The sequence below is a fragment of the Heliangelus exortis genome, chromosome 30 (genome assembly GCF_036169615.1).
Source record: "Heliangelus exortis chromosome 30, bHelExo1.hap1, whole genome shotgun sequence".
Taxonomy (NCBI): Eukaryota; Metazoa; Chordata; class Aves; order Apodiformes; family Trochilidae; genus Heliangelus; species Heliangelus exortis.
In genome coordinates, this window is record NC_092451.1 from 1,699,605 (window position 1) to 1,726,348 (window position 26,744).

The 26,744-nt window shown below is 38.0% G+C and overlaps 2 protein-coding genes across 6 annotated transcripts in view; one reads left to right on the forward strand and one right to left on the reverse strand.

The window, feature by feature from the left end:
• The window catches only part of UNC5D (unc-5 netrin receptor D), a 106,227-nt gene extending 84,329 nt beyond the window's left edge, over positions 1-21,898 (forward strand). For 4 of the 5 annotated variants that reach the window (XM_071729224.1, XM_071729226.1, XM_071729227.1 and 1 more), the window contains 6 exons: positions 3,067-3,235; positions 4,764-4,991; positions 7,857-8,006; positions 12,000-12,164; positions 14,095-14,273; positions 14,882-15,896. In XM_071729224.1, the coding sequence (XP_071585325.1) occupies positions 3,067-3,235; positions 4,764-4,991; positions 7,857-8,006; positions 12,000-12,164; positions 14,095-14,273; positions 14,882-15,086 (1,096 nt within the window). In that variant the 3' untranslated portion in view covers positions 15,087-15,896. Of the gene's footprint in view, positions 1-3,066; positions 3,236-4,763; positions 4,992-7,856; positions 8,007-11,999; positions 12,165-14,094; positions 14,274-14,881 lie in introns of all 5 variants that reach the window. The other variant, XM_071729225.1, reaches the window with a different exon arrangement.
• BRF2 (BRF2 general transcription factor IIIB subunit) overlaps positions 1-26,744 on the reverse strand; it is a 437,620-nt gene that overhangs the window by 47,601 nt on the left and 363,275 nt on the right. The gene's annotated exons all lie outside the window — the stretch shown is intronic.

The window sequence follows — 26,744 nt, forward strand, 5'->3', positions numbered from 1 at the left end:
GTGGATATATCTGAGGAGATGTGGAAAGAAGAAAACAGCTGCATACACAGTAAATATTTACTTAAAATAACTTGTAGCCAAATGATTGCTGGAATTGTCCTTTAAGACCTGAAGGATACAGAGCTGCCTATAAATTTTAAAGCTTAGAAATATCTTTCATAACTTAAAAGTGAAATCTATTTTTATTTTTTTCTCCTCTGATATCTGAACTCCTTTGTGAAAACTTTCATATTCCATCCCCATCTGCTGCCATAAGTTTTTGATCATTTTCAATGAAAGATTAAGATATGTAAAAGGAAGGGGGGGGGGAAAGAAAACAAAACCAGCTGTTTTATCTGCAAGGGTTCTGCAGACATGAATTAAAATAGGTTAATTAAAAACAAGCTGCAAATTTTGCCTGCTGTTTTCCTTGACTTTGTGAGCAGAAGCAGAAGTAGCAAGCCAAACTGAAGATTATCACAGGGAGATTTTTCCTTCCTTCTTTTTTAAAGTGAAATCCTGTCAAGTGAGACAAATGCAAACCTGTACTTTTCTTCACCGAGCAAATTGATTTTTTTTCAAGACTGATGTATTTTAACTCTTCTGGACTGGGTAGAGTAAAGCAGACTTTACAGCAGCCACAGAAGGCACTAATGTGTGGGGATGCTCCCATGGGCTTCCTTGTTCTGAGGATGGGAGGCAGTGCCAGCAGTTCAGTTATTTACACCTGATATGAACATGTGTGTGGAAGCTGATAGAAAGAACTACTAAACCACACTGCAGAACTGCTCCACAAGCAGATGAGATCCCCAAAATGTAGAGGAAATGTGGACAAAGAAGGAAGTCCTGTGTTGTTCTTGCAGAGATCTGAACTCACTGTAATAGTTACCTTATGCATCTTAAATGTGTGTGACAGAACAAGGATCATATTGCTGAAATTTAGATTATTTAGGACTAGGGGGTTCGCTGTCACTTCTCATCTTCATTTAGCTGCTAAGGTATGAGATAGGCTTCAAAAGGCACAGAGGAACAGAGATGATACAGGGTTGGATAGAGATGTGCTGAATTCACTGACACTTTGCAGTGAAAAGTGGAAAAAAATCTCTGCCTAGACCCTACAAATACTGTGATGAGATTATCAGCTGGGTTTGGTGTAAATTCCAACAATTGTCTCCTACTGTATCTGAAACAGAAATTATATTAATGTTTGAAAATTCTTCACTTATGTAACTGAACAAGTCAGTGATAGAACTGGTGGTGCCTCCAAAAGGACACCAGACAAAAATCCTTAGGAGCACAGATCTGGCATTCCCTGCATGGATCCTCCAGAATGAGCCTTGCATCCTTTGCCATTTGTGAAGCAGTGGTTGGTGTTAAGTGATGGATGTTATTTTGTGCAAAACCAGTCTTTTCCTAGCAATGCAGTCGTGAAAAAATGTTATTCATAGGCATAAGAAGAAAGTAGTTTTGTGTGAACTGTTTTTTCAGTCATTCTGATGTCAGGTCAGCAGAACAGGCAGTCTCATGTCAGAACATGGTCAGAGCTGCTGTGCAGGGGCTGCAAGCACTGACTGCTCCCTGCTCCCCACCCTTCCCTCCCCCTCTGCTGCACTCCCTGCTCAGGAGGAACAAGGCAGCTGCACTGGAGGCTGGGCTTATGCTTTGATTTTTTTTAGCTTAAGAATCCTGCAAACACTTAGAAGTACTGAGACTCAGGGAGTATTTCTTGTTATGACACTTGAAAAAGAAAAAGCAGAATTGACCTTTTTTGTTACCGTGTTGTGTCTTCTTTTTGCACTCCAGTTTCCACTCACTAATACTTGTAGTCTTTAGTAAGAGATGTCACCACAGTTGTTGGAATTTTTCAAGTCCTCAGACAAGAATGGTATTCTTAACTGCATTTTTCTGAGCATCTACTAGTACAGTTTTACTGCCTACCCCCAGGTGATGTTAGATACATGTGTGAAGTGAATTTGCAGGATTGGAATCTGTTAAGTTTAAGTGTAGGGCTACACAGACGTGCTCCTACATGAAATGGTAATGGAGGTAAATCCTATTTTTTTGCAGCAGGGATTTGCTCCTTATTTTCTTAGATTATTATGCATCTCATTTATATCTTGGTTGAGGTTCTTCCCCTTATTTGTACCTTGGAAACACATTTTGCTTTAATTCTCAGAGTGGACAACACATCCAGTAATGTAGAAGTCACGAACCAAACTAGAATCATGAAATCTAGATGAAGGATTACAGTGAAAAATGAAAATCAAACAAAAAAACAGGGCAAGATATTTCCATTGCTAACTTCAGTGCCACTGGTGCTGCACAGGTGTGTTTATTCTGAGACAGGGTAAACATATTTACGTGGAACAGGGTTAAATTAATACTTTAATGAAGGAGAAGAAAGAAGATTCTTGTCAGATAGTTCATCTTTGTAACTCTGCAGTTAATCTAAGCAAACCCAGGTGATAGGTGCATCCAGATGAATCCCCAGACTTTGCTGGCAGCAGTGGAGCCCAGATGCACATTATCTACTTTGCAGAGATCTAAATTTAAGCAAAGTTCTGTCCCTGGTGTCTGCTCTAAGTTTCCTAGGTTGTTCATTCAGCAGAATATAAATGTGTTTTCAAACCAGAGAGATCACACTCAATCTGGAAAAATTTGAGACTGTCTTTTTAAGCCATAATTTGTTTTATCTTCAGTACTGTGAAAATATTGTTGATGACAGTCTTTGAAGGCAGAATTAGATGGGAACACTACCAGCTGGTGCATAAAGCAGGGGATTACTTGCGTGGAGTCATTTTACAGTTGTATTTGGTCAAAGCAAATTGAAATGTATTTTAAAGACCAGAATCCTAAACTGACCAGCCAGTGATTTGTGTAGATGTGGCTGAGTAGTTTTGTTTCAGCTCCAGCTACTGCTTCTGTATGGAAATGAGGACAGTAATTGGCTTGCTATTCCTTTTCTGTAACAGATGAGTGAAGTACTGACTTTAACTAAAATATTTTGAAATTTGCAGTTAAACAACTTTTCACTCCATATTAAAAAGAGCCTGACAGACATTATTGTCTTTCCTCCCCTGCACAAAGCCTACAGCCAGAAGGCACAGATGTTCTTCTAGGACCAGAAGTAACTTGTGGGCCCTCAGATCTGCCTGTCAGCACTCCAGTTGCCTTGACGATACCACACTGTGCAGAGATCAATTCAGAGCACTGGAATATTCACTTGAAAAAAAGGACACAGCAAGGAAAGTGGGAGGTAAGTTTAGTGTTCTGCTCCCATTTCAAAGGTTGTACTAATGATGGAAATGATTGCTCTTATTCATGCAGGCACAGGTCACAGATTATTTGATAAAAACAGACATTTTTAAAGAAATAATTAATAAAAAAAGATTTTGCATCTTGTTAAGAAGCAGCTAAACTGTTGTAAAATATTTTACCAGGACACGCATGAAAGGGTGAACTTCAGTGTCTAGCCCATGTGACATGAGTATTCATTTTCTCAGATCACTTAATAATGGAGGCAGCAGTCATTTATTTTTTAAAAGATTGATTTGATTGATCATAGCTGCCAAAGAGACTCACATCAGAACAGATCATTATATCCACACAGGAGTTTGTCATGACATAAAGAAAGTTATAGACCTGGTTAAAAACATACACTTCAAGTTTTATTTTAACTTAGAAGGATCATCTTGATTTATTGTCCTGTCATTTTAATGGGGAAATTAAGTGTTGTGCATTCGTGACATGGGCATTTGATCATCTGTGTCTGTCCACCTGCATTTTTAAGTCCAATGACTGTTTTCAACTGAAACTGCTTGATAGCAGCAGTCTCAAACATATTAATCTCTCTACGTTATTTGAGGAGACAGCCTACTAATAATACTCCTGAAGGGAGGGCAAAAGTTTGAACTGAGCTGTTGCTCAACATTACAGAAATCCACACAGGATAGAAAGGAGCTGAATTTCCCAGCTATGAAGTGATTGCTGTGTGTGTTATTAGAACCACAGAACCAGTAACTGAAATATTTAGTTCATTGCATCATGAGGGGAAGAAACCAAAACCAGTAGCTAAAACATTTATGGATACCATAACTCACTCTGTCCTTTCCCTCCTCTGAGGCACGATGTTGTTTGTTGCTCTCATGTCAAGTTCAGCTTAGTTTTTTTATTTAGATGCACTCAATTCTCAGCTCCATCAGTGTTGGTACAAACACCCTGGAATTAATGAGGAGTCTCACACCAAACTGTAGGCTGCTCAAATACCTCATCTAATGATGCTGTAATGCAGAGCTAAGCGTGAAAGGCAAGAGTGGGATAGGTAGTTTTTTGATGAAGGTAAACACAACAACTCTAATGACTGTTTTGAAAGGCAGTCAAATACCAAGTATTGCTCAAGGTTTGCTCATTGACTTTAATCTTTAAGTGAATTCCTTTACTTGACATTGGGGAAAAAATAAGCCAGAACGTCAAGAGCACTCAAAAAAAAAGATGCAGAAGTTGCTTACTCATTATCATTATTACTATATGCTGTGCTCATTGGATTCTGCACAGTATATTGCCAAAAATTCTATTGCTGACTCAGGACTAAATTGGGAGTGTTTGCTCATGTAGGTAGTCTTCCTTATCCCCTACCCCGAGGCCAAAATGAGTTGACTGACTTAGAAATACTTTCTATTTCCAGATGAATAAAAATAAAGAAATAATATCATGACTCCTATTGTCAAGGGCTATGGGTTTTTTCTTTTTTAATTTTTTTTTTAAACCTGAATTTCATTTTGCAGGAAGTGATGTCTGTGGAAGAGGAAACTACTTCTTGCTACTGCCTGTTGGATCCTTATGCCTGTCACATTCTCTTAAACAGCTTTGGAACTTATGCTCTTATTGGAGAACCCATCTCTGACTGTGCCGTTCGACAGCTGAAAGTAGCGGTTTTTGGCTGCCTGTCTTGCAATTCTCTGGATTACAATATGAGAGTATATTGTATGGATAACACACCTTGTGCATTCCAGGTAAATGGTTTCCCTTCATCATTTGGTTTTAGTTATTTTTCCATAGAATACCAACATCTTTTTATGCCTGGGGATAGTCCCTGGGCAATAGCAACAATCCAGAACTCAAATGAATGAGACTGACCTACAGTTAAGTCCATTAAATCCTCTGCCCGGGATGTTTCACTTGGGAATTAACTCTGCAAGGACAGACAAACTGTCCATTTTTTGCCAGGCAGATGGACTCCCACTCTGCTCACATTCTAGGCTTACCAAAACCCCATAGCCCTGGTTAGCACAGCACAAAGCTGCAGCTGGTAAACACAGAACGTTGGACTGGGAGCCCTGGCCAGGGCACAGGAACTTGTCTGCATCTGGAGCTGAGTGCTGCTCTGCTGGAAGCACGAGACATTGTCATTTCCCACACTCATTACCCTCACACTGTCATTAGTTTAGGATTTCCTCTCTTTTTACAATTTGAGCAAGAGGAGATTGCCTCACCATCTTTTTAAATAGAAAAAATGAAACTATAATCATGTATTTCCCCTTTAAAAATGTAAACCAAATGCACAAAACAATCCCCAAGTGACAACTGGAATTAGCATGATTTTTCTACTCGGTATTCCAAGATGAAACAATGAAATTCAGTGGCTTTTTGCAGCCTTAGTAAACTCACAATCTCTAACAAAATGGTTTTCTTTTGGGAACTGAAATGAAGACAGTTGTGACAGATGAGCTTTTGCTTCCTTTTCCTATCACACAGAATAGAAACATGAATCCTAATGAAGCACACACTAATCTCAGTGTGCTTCTAATAAAAGCAAAGCCACTGGAAGGATTCTCAAAGACTTCCCATAGCTTTGTAATTATGCTCTTTGTGCACTTGCACAATTCATAGACTTACCAATATTTTCCTGGATGAGTCTGCCTGAAATTCAGAGGCCCAATTTCCTTCTTGGGCATTTGTGAACACGTACAGATAGTACTGAGGCTGATGTTCCATTCATGTACACCTGTATAGTCTCATGCTTTTTAGTGACTGTATCAGTGATGTCCTGCCTGGACACATTTAGTATTGTGCAGCAGAGTTAAAACAAAAATGTACAAAAATCTTTTTGAACTTTGCAATACAGAGAAAATAACTCCCACAAAGTTGTGCAACACAATTCTGAAAGAGGGCTCAAAAGAATAAAATGAGAATCATTTTTTCAGAGTAACCTCCAACTTTTTTCAAACTTCTTCATACAGCATAGTTCAGTCTCACTGAGCAATTCATTGATGCTGAATTTTACCTTCAGTATATTACTTTTTTTTTAAAATACCACATTTTGTTTGACACTATTAATCCTTTACCATGCAGTTCTATAGGAGATATAAAGTTCCTTGATTTTTCACTTTGTTCCTGTGTAAAAACTTACTTTTCTAACAGATGACTCTGCCCTTTATGCAAGTCCAAGTATGTTGAGAAACTCTTGGCTTTTAGAAGATGAGAAGTCCTTTTTATTTTGTATTTTCTGTAGTGCTGATGCTTATGGAAGTCAAGAGCTAATGCATTATTAAAGCTAGAGCGGTGTTTATGCAGCTGTGGTATATTAAAAAAAAATTCCAACACATTCAGTGAATTTTGAAAATAGTTATAAAATAGGCTACTCCCTTTGCAGTTGAATATCAAAACCTGAAGTCTCCCTTCTTGTTCCTTCTTTCATATAAACCCAGCCATCAGGAGTTAAAACAAACTGAATACCTGTAAATTGGTTTCTAGGAGAAATCCATGATAGTTTCAGAAGGCTTTAGCAGTCATTATATTTCCAGAGGCTCACGATGTTTCCAGTAGCTCTTTTAACACTAACTTTGCTACTGACAAGTACTAGAGCTTAAAGTTAGACAGATTTCATATAATTTGTGTGGATTAAAAAAATGTGATCTTTAACAACTCCTTGCTAGCTGATTTTTAAAGACTTCTGCAAGCTTCTCTTCCTCTCCAATGTTTTTGCTGTTACAGTATGGAGTAAGCATTGAGTAAATCCAGGTAGGGGTGATTTTTTAATTCTTATTATGTTTTAAATTCACAGAATTTTATAGATTTAGATTGTAACAGACATCTAGAGGGCTGCAGTGCAAATTCCCACTCAAATTCAGCAGTTCCAAGATTCCCCAGGGTCCTGCCCAGCACATCTGAAAATGTCCAAGAGAGGAGAATTGAAACTGAACTATTTTGTCTAATGTGTACACTCGGGGTGTTTCTTTCTGTGCTCCTTTAAGTCCTCAGGGTACTTTCTCACCAAAACTGCTGTCAGCTTCATCTGTAATGGAGCAGACTCTTCACCAAGCATGCCTCGTGTTATTTATCTTCCTCTTTAGTCTGCTTGGTAAATTTCCCACCGAGCTTTTTATGTCAAGTGTTTAAGAAATAAAAGACACAACCTGTAGAAGTTTTTTATTCAAAAGCTTAATTTAAAATACCAAAGAGAACTGAGTTATTTCAGAAAAGAAGAGGGACTAATTACAACAATGTCAGATTTTATCAGATTTTCACTTTCCACTCTGGAAGAAAATAATTTTACCTGGAAATGGGCTTCCAGAATCTTGGTTCCCTCTCCACGATGATGTCAGAAAGCACTCTGAGAAACAAACTGCTGGTAAACTTCTCCTTCACACTAATGATCCTGTGGGACAAAATAAAATAGTAACAATCAAACATGAAGAACTTTCAGCAATGCTAGCTTTTAACTTCAGCAATAAAATGTAATTGCTGATGCCCAGCATCTGGCCCAGGAGAGAAATAGTCCAGTGCTGTACCCTGACGTGCTGTAAGTGAACCAGGCACTCTTCATAAAGATTTGATATTTGTTTCTAAAAAAACACTTTCCTCCTCTGCCTTTTCAGGAAGTGGTTTTGGATGAAAAACTGCAAGGAGGACAATTACTGGAGGAACCAAAACTTTTGTACTTCAAAGGGAATACCTTCAATCTTCAGATATCTGTCCTTGATATCCCACCTTTCCTTTGGAGGATTAAACCATTTACTGCATGTCAGGTACTTGTGCATTTTGTTTGGCTACAGCTGAATTCAGAGCAAGTCAGATTTTTCACTGCTATAGGCATGACCCATATAAGACAATGATCCCTTTTATTGTTGAAAGGTGTGGTTGTAATCCACTGAGTATGCAACAAAAATGCATTATCTTAGGATTTTGACAGATACAGATTTCATTCATACAAGGATGCTTTAAATTTTTTATTCTACGAAAGTGCAAGCCTGTTCTTTTCCTCATTTCAATCACGTCCAACAGAAGACCTATATTCTTGTAGTAATTTATCACTCATGAGGATGTTTTTGATCTCTTTATCATCCTAATTTCACTAAGAATATATGGCTGAAAATTACATTTAAATGTAAGCATATAAATGCCATGAGTTCAAATTACAGAAGGTATATCCTAAGCATTAAAATCAAGGAAAAGCAATAATTTTTTTCTGTACTACACTGAATAAAGAAGCTGCTTATCAAAGTGAAAATCAAAACAAAGAAAAATTTCTAAGTGTATTAGTTACTGGAAATTATAAGAGATAGGATGGCAGACAGAATGGGCTGCTCTTGAAAATACAGAATTAATTGGACTATATAATCTCCCTTTTCCAAAAACATAGAGACAGTTATCTGTTGTTCAGTATGTTGGCAAAAAAATTGTTTTAAATGTATTCCCCCGTTCTCCAAAACACAAGTATAATGGGGTCTGAAACATAAACCCTGACCTGTATCTAGATAAACTCTTCTATTATTAAGAATATAAGGATAATTTATTCTACAACTTAAGAAATGAAAGAAATGACAATTTTCATCTCAATATGGAGAACTACTTGCTCTTCAGTGGTTTTGTTTGTCTTCTGTTCAGTGTTTTTGATCCAGAGGCCTCAAAATACTTTGTGTGCAGTTCAACACTTTTCTTAACGCTGTGTGAACAACTTCTGTGAATAAATACATTGCTTATGGTGTATTAAACTCAGGGTTTTTTGTTCTCTGTTGTCAGCAGTCTAAAGTTTCCACTCAAAACTGAACTGCATGTTGAACAGACACGAAAGCCAATGCAAATTTCCTGTGTTAAACCACATATCTCAAGGACCTCAATTTGTTGAATCTAATGCAAGTGTCACAACCCAAAGTAGCTATTAAATTTACTGCTGCAAGCTAAAAACAAAAAAAAAGAAGTCAGACGAGGGAGCCATAACCCACACAAGAATGCTCAAGTGCTGTGCTTGCTTTACGGGAGGCACGGAGCAGGCACAGCCCCATTCTCTCACAGCCACTCAGGGCTGAAAAGAAGCATGTGCAAAACCTCTGCTGACAGAACAGTCTGACACGGTGCAGATACTGAAACCAAATAAATATTTGCATTTTATAATTGAGTATCGTTTGAATGACTTGTACACCTGAGAAATATAGTAATTGTTTCTAACAGAAACTGCAGATCAATCCACCCTGGCTTTGTATTTCTCAGTGAAATTCTGTGATGTGTTCCCACTCTGTTGACAGCTCTGATTTGGTTCCAGTCTCTTTATAAATAAAATAATCTGTTTCTTCATGTGGAGTTTCTTCCAGTGTTTACTTGTTTTCTGTCCTACTGCCACACTTTTTAAAAAAAAGCTGGTTGTTCTGGTTGTCAAGAACAACTGAAAAGAGCTTATTCTGTAATTGCTTCTTTGGTCCACCAAATGAAACTATTCCAGGCTATTACCACAAGGAAAGATTTATGTTAATGGTTTCTCAGATAGGGAAAGATCCTCCTTCAAGGCTTGAACAGATGAATAAATCATCATGTAAAACTGTGGCATAAAAGCAGTTAATGGCAGGTGGTAGTCAGAATTTCTCTAGACTATGCTAAGTGCATTTGTTTGTCCTGGCCACCTTGCAGGAGCAGATGCTGAGTGCTTGGCATCTTTCCCAACATGTTCACAAGTAACTAGGGGAACCCTTAAAAACTGGTTGGGTGTCAGAGCAGGAAGAGACTGTGGGAAGCATGTTAAAAAGCCAGACAAGCACCTTTGGGGGTTAAAAGCAGCTGTCTTCCTAGCATCTTGTGTCTCTTGGAGGATTCAGTGTCTCTCTGTAGCTATGAGATGATTTACATTCCCTCTGTCTGCTAGGGACTTAATTATGGAAGCAGTGCTGGAATACTTTAAACACTTGTTGTTCCACCATGTTTTGACACCTCCCCTCCCCATATTTTTTCATAACATTCTTTTCAGCTGAATGATTCTTCCACTCTGACTGTGATGATTATTCTGGAAAAATCTAATTACAGCTGCTCCGCTTCTAATATTTTGCTAATATTTTATCACTGTTGGTATCTTGCTACTGTTACCAACTCAGGATCTAAACAGGGAGCTTATCATTAGCATCTGGTGCACTACTACAGATAGCCTGTCAGGAAGCAGTAAACTGCATACCAGCTCTAAGTTCATTTAGTCCTGACTGTACTTAGGGGTCCAATGTGAGGCTGTCTCTGAAGCTGCACATTCTCAGCATACAAGTGCAGAGCTCAATTCTTCAGGGACACAGAAAAGATCCTAAGCCCAATAAAAATTGGCAATAGGAGAGCAAGAATGAAGAGATGCATGTTTTGTGAGCTGTAAGCTCTCAGCTGAGCTTCCATGTGTAAACTGATCATAAGCATTCAGTACCTGGCTTAGTTGATTTAAACAGCTAAATGTGACAAACTACTAGCTGGTAGGTCACTGAGTTGTTATTGTCAGTATTAAGTACTGAAGGAATTACAGCTCCCTATAGGCAGAAGGTTTTATGTCTTTGTCTGTGTCACTTATTAACCCTTTATAAAGCTCTGAAAAATGAAAGGAGAATGCACACCCAGATTAAATTTGCATGTAGTAATTTTATATTCTTTGAAGGATCAACTTCACATGCCATTCAAATCAATTCTAATAATGTGAAAAATTGTAATACTCCTCTAGGAAAAACTAATGTAAAATTTTTAAGCTAGTTTTATTGTGCTGGAGTAATTCCACAATTGTTTAATGCTGTCCCATAATCATAGGGATGAACGTTAAGATATAATAAAATTAAATAATGAGTATCAGTCTTTTTTCCCTTTTACATTACTCTCCACACTGCCAATTGTACAATTAATTTGAAACTAATTGAGGACATGTTTGGTTTGATTGCTTTTACTCTACATGCCTTCATGGCTACAATGCAAAACATTGTAGTGGGTTTATAGCTGATGTTAGTTTGGAAATAAATTATAAAAGACAAACGTGTTCTGAAAAGTGCAAAGTGAGGAGACCAGTAACAGAACTTGGGTACTTAGAAAGTAATCATCAAACAGAAGTTAGTTGCCCCCTATGTACTTCTCCTGTCTATTTCCATACATTTTTAGGAACTCAAAGCAACCAGAGATGCCAGAAATCTCTGATGATTAATTGCTGCAATTGTCTATATAGCAGTTGATGAGGGCATTCATCCCATAAACTGACTCTGGCTGAAGTTGAGGAGTCACTGAAAGTAGTCACAGAATATAACAGGATGAAACTAAGAAGTAAAACAGACTGGCCAGTGATGTGCAGTGGGCTGCACGTGACTACCCAGGCAGGTGGGTGTTTTTAAATTTGGCTGGAACATAAATACAGATAATGCATTAACTTACAGAGGAAGTACTATTCTTGATAGGAAGCTCTTTTTTTGGATTCTGTAGTACAAGGTGGTGCTAAGGAAACACAGGTTACAGTTCTGATCCTTGCCTAGGAGGAGTGAGGTGGCACTTTTTTTTGTTTCATTTTAGATAAGTGTCTCATCATTTATGCCACTGAATGAAATCTAAGCTTTTAGTAAATGTAACCCCTCAGAATTTATCAGCTGAAGTGTGATTTATTAGTTTTGCCTTTGAGTTTGCAGGGATGTTAGTAAAAAAGCAATTGCAGAGAAAAAGAATGGATGTTCTTTCCTAGTTTGTGATGGTCACAACTTGTCATTCTCATGCCTTTCCTCTTCTTGTGGGCTGTGTTTACCTCCCAGGAAGTCCCTTTCTCCCGTGTGTGGTGCAGCAGCCCCAAGCCGCTGCACTGCGCCTTCTCCCTGGAGCGCTACAGCCCCGCCACGGCACAGCTCTCCTGCAAGGTCTGCGTCCGGCAGGTCAAGGGCCACGAGCAAATCCTGCAGATCCAGACATCCATCCTAGAGGTAAAGCCTCCTCCCCCCTTGTCTGTTTGGTGAAGCTGCTGTGTAGGACAAGATACCTCCCCCATTTCTCTCTATTTCCATGCCACGAGTATATAAATCCTTACAGGTCTCATTTCCAACAGAAATCAAAGCACAGAAATGCCACAACACAAATATGGAATCATAGAATCCTAGAATGGGCTGGGTTGGAAGGGACCTCAGAGCTCATCAGCTCCAACCCTTGCTCCACTCCCCCCGTGGTTCCCAGCCCATGGCACTGAGTGCCACATCCAGGCTCTTTGGAAATATCTCCAGGGATGGAGAATCCACCCCTTCCTTGGGCAGCCCATTCCAATGCCTGAGCACCCTCTCCCTAAAGAAATTCTTTCTAATGTCCAACCTAAAGACAACATTTGAGCTAGTGGTAACAGTTTTCTTGCATAAAGTTTTTGCATAGTTTGAAGAGCACTGAGCTGAAAAGAATGGATTGCCTGTATGCTGTTAGGCCCACAGAATGTTCACTTATTCATCTTTTTATACACAGAATGTCTTGTAAGGACCACAGCTTTAGTCACTGGTGAAAGATACCAAACATGTGATGTGTCCTACAGCAATGAAAACTTCAGCTGCATATTTTAGAGTATTGAGTATCTTTGTTGATTAATCCGGATTAATACTTATGGATTAAATATATATGCCCGCTACTAAAAGTACTATACAGAGAATGCAGCAACTAAGTAAGAAAACCACAAATACAATTTTGTAAAAAAAAAAATCCTCAAATATACAGCCAAATGTTTTTCCAGTTTTTTACTGTTATTTCACAAAAAGCTGCTGTCGTTCTATATTTATTTCAATATAACGTTGCTGCTGCCAAAAAAGGACTTATCTGTCCACAAGTCCCCAGAACATGTTAGAATTCTGTCTTAAAATGGATTTGCTAGTATGGGAGGCTTTCTCATGCCTATCTCAAAAAGTGATTGAAGAATGAGGGTAATATGACTACAAAATAAATATATAAACAACAACTGAATGCTTCAATTGCTCGCTGCTTTATAATTCCCTGGACTAACCAGGTAGCAGTAGCTTATCTCATATGTGCAGGGTATGAAAATCTGCTATTGTTCTGCATATTTAATTTAAACAGACAGTATGCTGTATCTGCAGCATCACTATTATACTGCATGGATGACTTTTGGGATGTGTCATAAATGTTATATGAAAAGACTATAGCATCACTGTTATTTAATATTTATGCTGCATTGTACTGAAACGAATAACGCATGGAAACGTGACTCTATTACACAAGACTGATATAACTTCATAGGAAAAGAATGGGCTGGATTCCAAAGGCTTTGGATTCCAAAGAGATTTCTAATATGGAAGAGCTGAGAGACTTAAAGAATTCAGGTGTTTTAAAAAAAAATAAAAATAAAAATCACAATTGAGAGGTTTATGTGTCAATATTTTAGGCTTTAGTAATTAAAGAATTAAAAACCCATACGTGTTCTATCTGCCACTCAGCTCTGTTGGACTTCCTCTGTAACCCAAAAATAAACAAAAAGAGGAAACTTGTAGGAGGAAAGTGACACCGTTTTAAATGGGGGTTTATATAAGTGTTTGTGATGGCCTAGAAGTTTCTTCACAAATTAGAAAAGTACTCTTCAGTGTTATTTTCTGTTATCAATTCTATAACCTATATCTGGAATCTCAGGAGCAGGTAATGTAGACAGGCTCAGTGCAGGTAGATCCCCACATAACGAGGCAGCAGAAAGTGCAGGGAACTGTCTGCACTTGAGCTCTTTCCGTTCTGTGCAGAAATCCCTCTGGGTTCCCTGTGTCTAAGCAGGACTCGGTGTTACTCTGTTACTGTGCTCAAGAGCCACCCACAGACACAAGGTGGGCAGAAGCCTGATGCCCCATAACTGCTTTGCTTTTCTGTTCTGTGTAGAATGAAAGAGAAACCATCACTTTCTTTGCACATGATGACAGCAACTTCCCCGCACAGATGGGTCCCAAAGCATTCAAAATCCCCTACTCCATCAGACAGCGGATCTGTGCAACGTTTGACACACCCAATGCCAAAGGCAAAGACTGGCAGATGTTAGCACAAAAAAACAGCATTAACAGGTAATGGCAGGCAGTTTTAAAAGGTGAACATTTACATATGCAACAGGAATAATTTGCTACTGTTATGGGGTTTTTTGTTTGTTGCTCATGTTAAAGATGTGTTCATAGTAATTACCATACTTCCTCTGGAGGATAAACTGTAGTACATAGATCCTTTTATATGCAACTAGCTACTGAAATCAGAAACCACTTGTTCCTCTGAATCAGCCCCTGTGCCCTGTCCTGCCTGATGTTGCCCTCTAAGGTCAGTTTGTTCTGGACTCAACTATTTGTACACCCAAAAGAGTGGGGTTTCAGTAAAGTACAGGACTCCAGAAGGACTTTGGCACAGCTTTTTACTATGAAAGCATTGGTTTAAGGGACTTAAGAGGCTACATTTTATATAAAAATATATTTCATGTACCCTGTTGTCTGGGCTTCTTATCTATGTATTTTGTATTGCAAAATTAATTGCATATTTTGCAAATTTTTTCTTCTAAGGAAAGGGTGTTCAGCTTTTTAAACACACCCATAGTGCTAGGCATAACAGAGGACACTTGCAAGTTCATGGGGGCTCCAGCATATACTTCTCCTCATTTGTTTTGTTACTCCTTTTTTTCTCCTTTTAGGAATCTCTCCTATTTTGCTGCACAAAGCAGTCCATCTGCTGTCATTCTGGACCTCTGGGAAGCCCAACATCAACACGATGGTGACCTTGACTCCCTCGCCTGTGCCCTGGAAGAAATAGGAAGGACACACTCCAAAATCTCAGACATAACAGAAACTGAGATTGAAGAGCCTGACTTCAACTACAGCAGACAAAATGGACTTTAGTCACTTTTTCAATTCAAGAACTGATGGCCAGCTTTGACTATTACACTAGAGATTCTCTTTGGCAGGGAGGAAACAAGGGTTTCTGCAGTGTATGGAAACAGACACTCATTTCCACAATGCAGCTTTCAGTTAGAGGAGCAGAAGCAACCCTGTTAAAAATCATCTTGGTAATAAGGAAAACCAAGCTTCTCCCTGTCCCTCTCTCATTCAAAATTCATGTTTTAATGTCAAAAACAAAACCACACATTTATCCTTCCGGAGCAGGAAGGAGTGAGATACAGAGCCATAAAAGTTAAATATTATGACATGATGTATTTATGAAACATTAGGGCTAATATAAAGCCTAATGAAAATCAACAAATAAGTTACTGAATATATAGAGCCAGCAGAGATTAATCCTAGTTTAAAGGTTTGTCTTTTGGGGCCTGGAGTCCCTTCGTCCTGCATTTCTAACTTACCACACTAAACAAGTTGTTTCAAAACATTATTTGATAGCATCATGTTGTCACTTTATCTGCTACAGGAAAATTGAGAATCTGAGGAACCAGAAGATCTCATAACTATTTAATTTCTGTAATTTGTATTCCAATCAGTTTTTCAAAAATTCAGTCACTTAATGAATATACATTTGCAGCAGTGCTTTCCTGCCCATCACAAAACAGCAGAACCAAACCCTGCTCTGTGAAATTAAATGTGTGTGAGAGAGAAATTTTCTGAAGTCCCTAGTCTGCAACCATTCACTTAGGCAAAAAATGTTTCTTTGTGGGGCATTTAAGTAACCAAATAAAATGCAGAAAATCGCAAGCCCTATTTTAGCAAGTTTGCACATTTTTTTTTTTTTTATTACTTCATGTTCTGGGGCTAAACTAAAAGGTAAAGATAGAGGTAAAGTGAATTGGCATGGCTTCATTTTTGTTTAGTTTCAGATTTAAGCAGTAAACCCAACATGGTACTGCCAAGCCTTGGCTTCATCTCATTATACAATGTGGATATTTCACAGGACATAAAACTGGCCCTGTTACACTTGATGTAGTTCCAAATATGTTGCCTTTACCACTAAAACCACCATTTAACCAGAGAAGTCTTCTCAACTTTTATCAGTTTCATACAAAAATTATTTTTCACTTCAACTAAACCAAAAAGAGAGCTGCCACTGCGAGTGTCCTGGTGGAACTGGAACCAAATTGGTAGCAAACTTTTACTGGAGCCAAATTTAACCATTGTCTTTACTCATATATTCTTTAAAGTTAGCCAAGGTGCTCATTAGCTCTGGGTCTAGGCTCTCAGTGTTGGTGACAGGAACAGAAGCAGTGTAAAGCAGGAATACAAGACTTAAGGAGATTCATGGAAATGCAAGAAACTGAAAATCAAGTGAGTATTCATTGGTTTTTTTACCCCTGCATTTGGCTGAGTGTGATAGACCAAAGGGTGGATACTCAGTGTGCAAATCTATAATGTGAAATTATTTCTCAACCCAAGATTTCAGTTCTGAGCAGTATGATGAACAACTGTTGATGCAAGACTTTCCTTGTTCTCACTGATCTGAAATTGCAAATTTCATTGTTTTCCCAGCTCTGCAGACTGGAATAGTCTTAGACTTATAAATACTTAGACTTACCCAAACATTTTCTGCACTTTACTATTTCATGAAGCCTGACATGAGAGTTCCTGTTTGCAGTGGGAAATCATAATGGCTGCAAGCATATTTAAGACTGAGACAAAAATACCAGCTTATTTGGCAGCAAGCTGTCACTGTTTTCAGCAGCACATAGTTCTATCTGCATTTGAATTATATTTCTAGTGACTTCCAGTCCTCCTCCTCAGAAACCTGTTCTTTATTGGACAAAATGTCATGAATTACAAAAAAAAAAGAAAAAAGAAAAAAAAAGTAATGGCATCCAGAGAGAAGTGGTGGAGTTTCAAGTGAGCTGTTGTTGTCTGGGAAACCAGTGACAGTCTCTCCAGCAGTTAATTTGTTCTCAGCTTCTCTTCAGATGCAGTTTTAATTTTCAAACTAGCTTAGATTAGCTACCATAGCAGAGACTTAAGAACTACTCTGCAGGTGCTGTACCATATTCCTGCCATTCCAAAGAGCAGTATGTATTTTATACTCTTGTTTTCCAAATGTGTGTGAGCCACATATGGGCTCTCTTTTGCATATGGGGCAAAAGAGAGCTGCTGTATGGAACTCAGACTTTAAAGGCTTTTTGGGAAATGCAGTGTTTATTTTCAAGACCTTGGGTAGCTTTGGAAAACCTCTACGAGCAACACCACTCAGCTCTTCCTGCTGAATGTGTGGTAAATTCTAGTGAGAGAAACCAGAAGCTGTCCAGACTGACTTCCTCCAAAGTACATCTAAGGAGCCTCCAGGCTGACAGGGTCTGGGTGCACACCAAAATCCAAGTTAGATCTAAAATCCACTGAAGTCTAGTGTTGAGTTAGTGGATTGAAAAGGAATAAATGGCAAAGGTTTTTACAATGCCAGAAAAACTCTTCAGTTTGGGGCCTGAGGAAGGATTTTAATTTTACATTGCTCAGTAGACTGGCAGAGGTGATATCAAAATCATTAAAAAAATTATAAAACAATTTTTTTGTTCTCCATGATAATGATGAGTATTGGTAGGCAGTAGCTGGATGATAAATCAAGTCAGACATCTGAGTGGAGAAATAGGCTACAGGTTTTTTTCTATTCCCCCCCCCCCAACTGCATCAGTTGATTACCTGATATGTCTGTTACAGACATGCCTGTTTTCAGATGCTCTCTTTCTGTTGTTTTGTGTTAGCATCATGGGATGATATTAATAGCACTAAGCACTTCTTGAGGCTTATGCCAGTTCCCCTCCTTTTATTATGCACAGCCCCAGTTTTAGAGATGGAGAAGTTAAAACAGTTTTTAGGTAAATGCTTCTGCTATCACATAAATGAGGCAGCCACCTGAATTTTGTTACCACTAGCAAACAGCTGAACAAGTAAAAGATGTTAAATGTTTGCTTCCTATTTGCTACAGCTGAAAGCAGCTGTCTTTTGCCAGCTTCCCCACAAGGCTGCTGTAAGTGTTCTTGACCACACAATATTCTCTCAGAAAGATGTAGAACTTGTGTGCAAACAAATATATAAGTAGATATGTTAACCATTATTAGTGATCTTTATATTCCAGAAGCACATTTTAACATCTATGTTAAAATATGTGTATATATATATATGATTTGATCCAAATTACAAATGTAAAGGAGCATCTGAAGCAGGATTAGATACCTGAATTAAAAAATGTATTCCTTTGCCCTATCTTATAAAATAATTTTTAAAACCTCTTCTCAAACTGGAAAGTAAAACAAGGAGAAATGTGATGTTACACACTTGAGATTCCATCTCGCTGCTCTGAGTCTGATTTGGTGAAAGAGCCATTTTGATTTTACATCACCAAAGAATCTGCTCTATTATATTGTGATCTTCCTAAGCACTTTCTCCAGATATTTCTGTGCTGTGAGTCATTTAAGACTAATAGTTGCATTTTAAAATTGACTTACAGTTTTGTCACCAAAATGGGGCCCTTCACAGCTCCACCAGACTGCAGCATCATAAAGCTAATTTACAGTTTTTATGACACTGCTTTTGCAGTCTTACTAACTTACATTAAAATCCTTTAAACCACAAGGAAAGGAACCCTGCTCTGTAGATTTAAATTCAAACTTCATTTACCAGTGAAAGTCCCATAAAACCAAGATGTACTCCCACAAAAATTTTATTGGTCTTTGTAATAAATGGCCAGCTACTGACACAATTCTCTCTTAACATACAGGGAATTATTTTTGTTGTTGTTTTTTGCTCTGGCAAAAGCTGGTCTACCCTATAGTTCTGTGCACCTGTTTGCTTTTAACAGGTTAAGAGAGAAGCTTATTCAGCATAAAGGACTAAAATAGGGATCTTGTAGGATTCCATGGTCCTTTTTTTTTTTTCCACTGGAAAGATAGTGCTATATGAGGGTTTTAAAACACTCAGTAACTGATGAATTCCACTTAATATTTTCCAGTACAAAAAATATACAGCTAAAACAAGCAAGGAACTCTTGGGGACTTGCACTCATCAACTGAAATATTTATATTTTTTCTAGCCTATGTTTGCCTATAAAACACAGATTTAAGCAAAGGGATGCATAATTTCTTGGATAGTAATTAATTGAGTGGAAAACAGGAGATTATTTTAAAGTTATTGATCTGAAGATTTGTCTTTCTAGCCTTTCTTTTACTAATTTGAATTATAGCTAGCAGGGTCTCCCACTATTTACAGCAGTAGAGATGGTCAAGCATTATTCATTGAGAGCCCTTTTCATGTTAAAGCTACTAAAGAGTGTTTTCTATGGATTGTTCAGTTGTTGTATATGTTTTGGTAAAATTAGTCTTTTGACACTATTTCTGCTTCAGAAGAGGCTGGTGGTTTTTCTGCAGCAGCATGTAAAATGGCACATATATCCTTTCTTGGATATATAGTGATTGTCTAGTCAAAATTATTTAAAATGTAAAGGATTCTTGAACAAATCCAGTAACTTAAAATGCTATGTGTTTAACACCTGATACCTGGAGCAAAAAAAAAACCAAACAAAACCAACACCTCAACACGCTGGCAAAAGATCATGAATCATTTTCTGTAACACACAGTCCAGCTCTTTTCTCTCATTGCTAGTACTAACATACATGGTAGCAAGTATCTCCTTTCCAACATGGACAAAAATAAATAAATCACTCTTAAGATTAAAGAATAATTTAGAGAATCATGTGATAGTAACAGTGTCTGCAGTGCAGAGAACAGAACTGATGTTCTACTCACTGCTGCAAGTTGAAAGAAAGATCTGTTGGTATCCATGTTCACTGTTCTGTCCAAAATTAATATAAATGTTTAGGAATTTGCCACTATATTTTTTGTATTAGAGGTGAATAGTACAGATTCTACTAGTGTTTCTTGTCTGGGGCTTGGGTGGGTAGGGGTGTATTGTAATTTTCAAGCTATTGCAAAAACTGCTTTTAAATAAGCTGTTCAATTGTACTGAATAACTGGTTTGTGCTTTACAAGGGAATCCAGGTGAGCCAGGATTCAGTGGGTAGCCTCCTCACCTTTGCTGTCACAGGGTAACTAGAGCTGAAGTCACTTGTGAAAATTTAGCTAAGGGATAGGGAGATTAGATGGCCCATCCCTGATCTGTAATGTAGTGTACTGTAATCTAACAGAATTAGACACTCACCTACTGTAGAACCGTGGTTTTGTCAGCAGCTACTTAGTTTGTCTGCCCCTGGTGTGATAACCTTGGTTGAAAATGTACTTCTGCAGATTTAAGATGATGTCAAACCCCTGTGTTATCTGGTCTCTCTATAAATCTTACTGTCTAATCCCAAAAGGAAATGTGTAGCACATAATGAAGTTAAAGGTGTTCTGCACCAAGCCTGTTGAAATTTTTTTCTGATATAGCAGAAGGAGGAAGACATGGATCTAACAGCAAGTGTACTTGCTGCAGGAAACAGAATGTTTCTAAAATCCTTGCTGAGAACTGACCGAAGCTTTGTTTTGGCAGATTAAAAAAATGTCTGGTATTTCCCATAGTCCAATCTGGAACAGTAACCTTGTGGTGATTATGTTTTTCAATCAATTCCTTCAGATTTCCCCCATTTGTACACTGAAGTTGGAGGGGGAGGGAGGAATATTTTCACATGAAGCTCTAGACTTTTACATTCCTTCCACTTTCAATCTAAACCCCAGAAGCCATTACTGAACCTCACAAAGTTCCCTGATCAGTAAGCAGCACACAGACACACACAACACCTGCACCTCTTTGGGGATGTGACATATCTATACTTGCATGTATTTGGGAACAGCAAACTGACATCATTTGTGACTTTGGGAGATGTAGTTGCCTCCTCCCACCTCTTAATCAAATTCATGCCCACTGTAACTCTGCAAATCTCAGTTTATACATGGATACAAAAACGTTTAGTGGACACCTTTGATAATTTGAATGAGGTGAAACGTGATGCTGGTTGGTCTGGTGAGACTTAAAACAGTGTTATGCATGACTTGAGCTAACTGAACAACAGACACTACATTTTCAAGTTTAAAAAACTTTTGACCAGCCTTTTGGTGAAAAGAGGAGGGGGAACTATAACCTAATCAAATATATAATAAAGAGGAATTTGCAAAAAAAAAAAAAGCCAAACCAAACAACAAACAAACAAACCCCAAACAGAAACCCCACGAGTATTCCTCTAGAGAGACCTATTTACTCTTCTGCTCCTTTATTTTCAAAATTAATAGGTTCTAAAAAATGTTCTTGGTTCTTGCTCGTTTGACTGAGCATTCTTCCCTCCCCCTGCATCTCCCCACAGTTTCAGTGTGTTTAGAACTGAAAAAAGAGCAGAGGTTTGAATGCTTTCTTTAGTATGAAGCTGAAGGAATAGGGAAGAGAGACAGAAGAACTTGAAGTAAAAAGCATGGCCTTGGCTTCATATCACACTTTCTGTGCCTTGTTCTATCAATGTAAATTCTGAATGTTGTACAGTAAAATACTTGGGAAAGACTCCTTGGAAAAGGCTGCACTGGCTTCTTTTTTCAGCACATGTACATATATAAATATATATACATATATATATTTGGTAATGCCAAACAGCTGTGTTATATTGTACTGAAAAAGTAATAATGGACAGTTTGGATGTTTTATGTAGAGTTTGCAGAAATTGTATGGCTATAGCCTTTTGAGGATAAATGTACAGACGTAAATTACTGCATATCAGTTATTTATTAATAAAGAGTCTTTTACTGACATCTTAGATTACTATGTGAGTGGCACATTAATTTCTGGGATAAAATAAGGTGTTCTGAGTGCTCTGGGATGCTTTACTCATTTTATAGTAAGCCTTACATGGTATTTTCATTCTCACAATCATTTTGTTACTTTTCTCCTGTAATCTCTTTTTTCCCTCACCAGTCAGACATTATCTTTTTTGATCAGCTCTGCTCTGATTTTACCTTTTCCACCAAAAAAAACTTTTTATTAAGAACTACACATGCTCAGTCATTTCTGTTTTGCTGTTGAGGCATCCGGAGTGGTCACAGTCCCAAAAAATAAAGTAAAACCAAACATTTTACACTTTCCCCTCAACATTCCTTTCTCCACAGAAGTATTTTTGTCATTAAAGCAGTTACAACTGGGCTACTCTTACTCCCTTTATTTTATCCTATAACACTGTCAAAGTTATGTGCAGCTCCTGAGGCAACTCATAACTGGGAAGATACAAATATACCTTAAAACCACACTCACGTTTCCCCTTCGCATGAAAATACTGACTACCAAAACATCCCTTGAGGTGCATGTCACATCCCTTCCAAAAGCACAGCATCCAAGTCTTTTCTCATATGACACACAGGAACAATTATTACCAATCCTGTGATTAATGGGAGTTGCTGGGTTGCACACATCTTTTGAAAAAAAAAATCTGAATTTCTAAAGGTGCTAATTAGAAGCTATGGTCTTTTGAGAAATACCATACCATTTGTGGGTGATGAACACTTCTGACAGTAAGAGCCTCAATTTCTTTACCCCCATTTCATATAGATAGATAGATAGATAGATAGATAGATACATCAACATTTTCCCTATTATTATCTAGAAACATTTCATTTTACTTCTTAGAAGCTTGCCCACATCTAGCAATCATTTACTACTCATTATCATGATCTGCTTATCAGAGCTATCTAGAGAAGTGTCAGATTCAGGGAACTGGGACTGAGTAGGAAACAAACAACAGAGATCCTGAGTTTATGAACATACCAATAATACCAAAATTCAAGGCAACAAAAAAGCACATTAAGCTTAGGCTTGACTTACACCTTTTTCAAAGAAGCAATAGTTGTTCTTTAAAGGATGTGTTGTCATCAAATTAATTCATGGGGCTGTAGCAGAGTGGCAAAACCTTTGTAATTCACATTTATGGGGAAAAAAACCAGTTAACAGTTTTGCTGCATAGAAGTTCAATTAAAATTTGACTTACGAAAAGGTGCTGTGATTTTTTTCTTTTTACCTTCCTTTCACTTTGTCCTTGACTAATTATTTTTTCTTTTTAATACTGTCTGCCATCTAATACTCTTGGAGAAAACATTTGCAGAAAGCAGCCTCGTTAGAACCCTGCAATACATTTATAGAGCTTACATATGTGTGCAGTAAAATGGATGCTGGTCTTTAAAAAGTGCCTTTTCCCCTCGATACTCCTTGAAGAAAAAGGAGCTACATGCTGAACAGTGTAATTTTTCTGAACAGGTGAAGAAGCCATTATAACATACCCTAAACATACACCATTTTTATCCATGCTTATTTTAATCCCACAGTACAAGGTGCTATTATGCATGCAAAAAGGTAATGAGGCAGGCAAAGGTTATTACTAGGGACACTCCTGGAATGATGAGGGGCTGCCAATGCAGAAGATAAACCTCAGGCTATCTGAAATTGAAATTTTTACTTAAATTAATAACTCAACATGAGACCAAACTGTAATGCTGTCTCTTTCCTGCAGGGCTGAAAATGTCTTTTGATATTAATAAAAAAAAAGGGGGAGGGGGGTGTTACCTGTGAAGACATAAAGGAGCAATCCACTCAGCTGTGTTGAGGCTACAGAAATGTGGGAGGTGGGAACTCTGCCCCTCCTTGACCATGAGATAAGCTGAGTGAATGCTCTTGCTGACTGGGGGTAAGTTGCAAGAGAAAGCTAATATTTCCCTCCATGCTTCCCAATGCTTTCAGGATTTTTTTTTAAACCCTAACAAAGGAAATTTCTTCATTATTCTCATTATTATTCGTAACAGCACCAGAAATTTTCTGAAGTATTTTCTTTTAAAAGAAAACCTGCTCCCAGAGCTTAAGAGTTTATTTTTTGTTTAATTTACACATGCAACTCCAGGTCAGAGGCACAAACAGCATCTAAAAAGATGGGTGAGGAAACATAAAGATTAGGGTAATAACATCACACTGTTAATTTGCTGTTTCTATGTGCAAAGCTAGGTGCAGTGTTCAGCTGAGCTGGTGATACCTAAATATCCAAGACAGAACTCTCTTCCTTGAAAGTGAGAAGGTAAGGAGAGGGTGGTGGGAGGGAGAGTAGCAGTACCTTAGTAAAAAACATGGAGAAATCAAATCATACTGAAATATTAAGCTGGCAGCAATTCTAAACTGGGCAACAGTAGCAAAACCTGTAGGTCTGCCTGGAGTCCTTTGTCCACTGTGTAAGCTTGAATGAAACAGTTCACAGACATCAGTATGGACAAACTCCTGATAAGTAACAACAAAGATTAAGTAAGTTTTCTATTTCAAAGGAAACAAAGAACAAAAAGAGGATGGCAAACAAATAGAAGATTAAAATAACTCATAGTGAATGTCAGAAGACCATGATACAGCTAAAAGTCCATCCTGTGAAGCAACTGCAAGAAGCCAGAAGAAAACTAGATGAGAAAATTCTGCATGAGTGATTGGAGGAGGGAGTCACCAGAAGGTATATTGCACCCCACTGATTTTATTTTGGTAGAAACCTGTGGGCACATTACTGTATCTTGCATTGGTGACAGGGGTTGTGTGGTTGTGCACAGCCATGTCTGCACTAACACATCCTCTGTCTCCAGCTGCCTCTTAGAACTCTCTGGCTTGCACTAGCAAAAATCCAGGCTGTGGATATTTGAAGGGAACTTTAACAACTTGAGCTTCGGGGTCTTTATCATGGAACAATTAGGGGAGGCATTCTTGTTATAAACAGCAAAGGCCTTTCTGCTTTACTGGCTTTCTGCTGTTGTTTGTGTATTTCAGTATGACAAAGCAGACTGCTGCCTTCTGTAGTGCAGACTGCATGGTCTCTGAAGTCTCACTCATTATCCTATTAGGCTTTAACAGTGTTCATAGGTTGTTTCGGATTAATGAGGCAAAAGTCCTCAATCAAGAAGCAATTTAAGAGTACATTGCTAATTCCACAGAGTTCTGTAAATGAACTAAAGGTCAACTAATACTAGTTGACCTTTTTATTTTGGGAACTGATTTGTGTCTGTATTTTTCCGAGAGTTGCCCTTAAGAAGCGACAATTTGGAAGGGCATTTTTGGCCCAATGACTGAAATAAATCAAGTTACAAGTAAGATGAACACAGAAGTCAAGAGCAACACACTTTTTAAATGTACTGGCATGAAGCCAACTGGTATTAGTATTATGGCAGCATCTATCTGGATAAGTAAAGTAACACAATTACTTCAGATGGGCTGAAGTAACTTGTCTTTTCTAATGCAATGAGATAAACACTTTATGTATAAACTCTGATCTGTTGCTACACAGTAAAACCTTCTCTACACTTTATAGCCCTGTGAAGATAGTTCAGATGTAAGGTACTGACATCACTAGAATATTTTCAGCCTCACAGGAAGGTGAGAAGGACAGAAAAGAACAAAACCAGACCCCAGTAAGAATTAGTGTTAAGAAGCTTAAGAAAGCAATAGTTTGTGTAATCTGAAATGGCTCCTTTATTCTCTGTTTCTCATTGCAATTAAGATGGGAAATAATGCTGAAAATAATGGCAATGGATAACCAGTATTTGTGTTAGTTTCCAAGAATACAAGGCAGATGATTGCTTTGTTCACAGTTAGTTTTTCTTACAATAGTGGTGAGGTTGTGAATCAAACACAATTAGGGCTTCTCCTTTCTTTGTTCTTCTTTTAATACGGTAAACCTTAACAAATATTCATTATTCTCTTAGCAGAAAGTTGCTAATTCTACTATAAATTAATGTATTCCTGTTGAAATGTAGATTGTGTTTACTGTGCAATTTATCCAGCTTTTTCCTTCCCTGCTGTATAGATTGATTTCACCAGCCTTTGTGGATAGTGTCATTCAAGTCAGTATAAGCAGTAAAATCGTGCAATTGAAGATACATAATTCTCCCTACTGACAAATATTTATCATTATGTCTTCACCTCTCCTTTAGCATCCAGAAAGCAAATGCTAGATATGGGGTTCCTTCCCATAGACCTAACACCTTTCCAGGTTTTGTACCAATGCAAAGCAGCTGCCAGCACTGGCTGGCTGGTGTTCAGCAGAGAAAAGGCAGGAGAGTCCATCAAGCTAGTAAAGATTTTAAAATCTTAGTAACATGAACAGAAATTAAGAGTGGGAGGGAGTGCAAAAACAATTTCTGCCTTGTAGCTCCAGAAAACAAACATGATACCAACCAACCAAATTCTCAGTATAAGTCTTACTGAGCAGTGACCAAGCACCTCCACTCAAAATTCACAGTTCAGTCACACGTTTATTGTGCTTTATCCTAAGCATTTTCACCTCACATTTCTAATTCATGGAACACATTAATTTTGATGTTGTTATTGTCACTCTGCTTGCAAGTGGTAACTTGTGAAGCCATTGTGACTTAATGGATTGCAAAACTCCTTTCTGAAAGCAAGGTTTGGTGATATTTGTATATACATATACAGTAGGTTTTTCTCAAACTTTCCTTCTTGCCTGACCTCTAAGAGTAGCACCCTGATGTCATCCAGACCTATTAATTCATGCTGCAAGTGCAAGCAGGGAAAATTATAGAGCTGAGAGATGGCCACTCTGACAGTCAAACATCTCAGATTAAATCGAACACAATTTC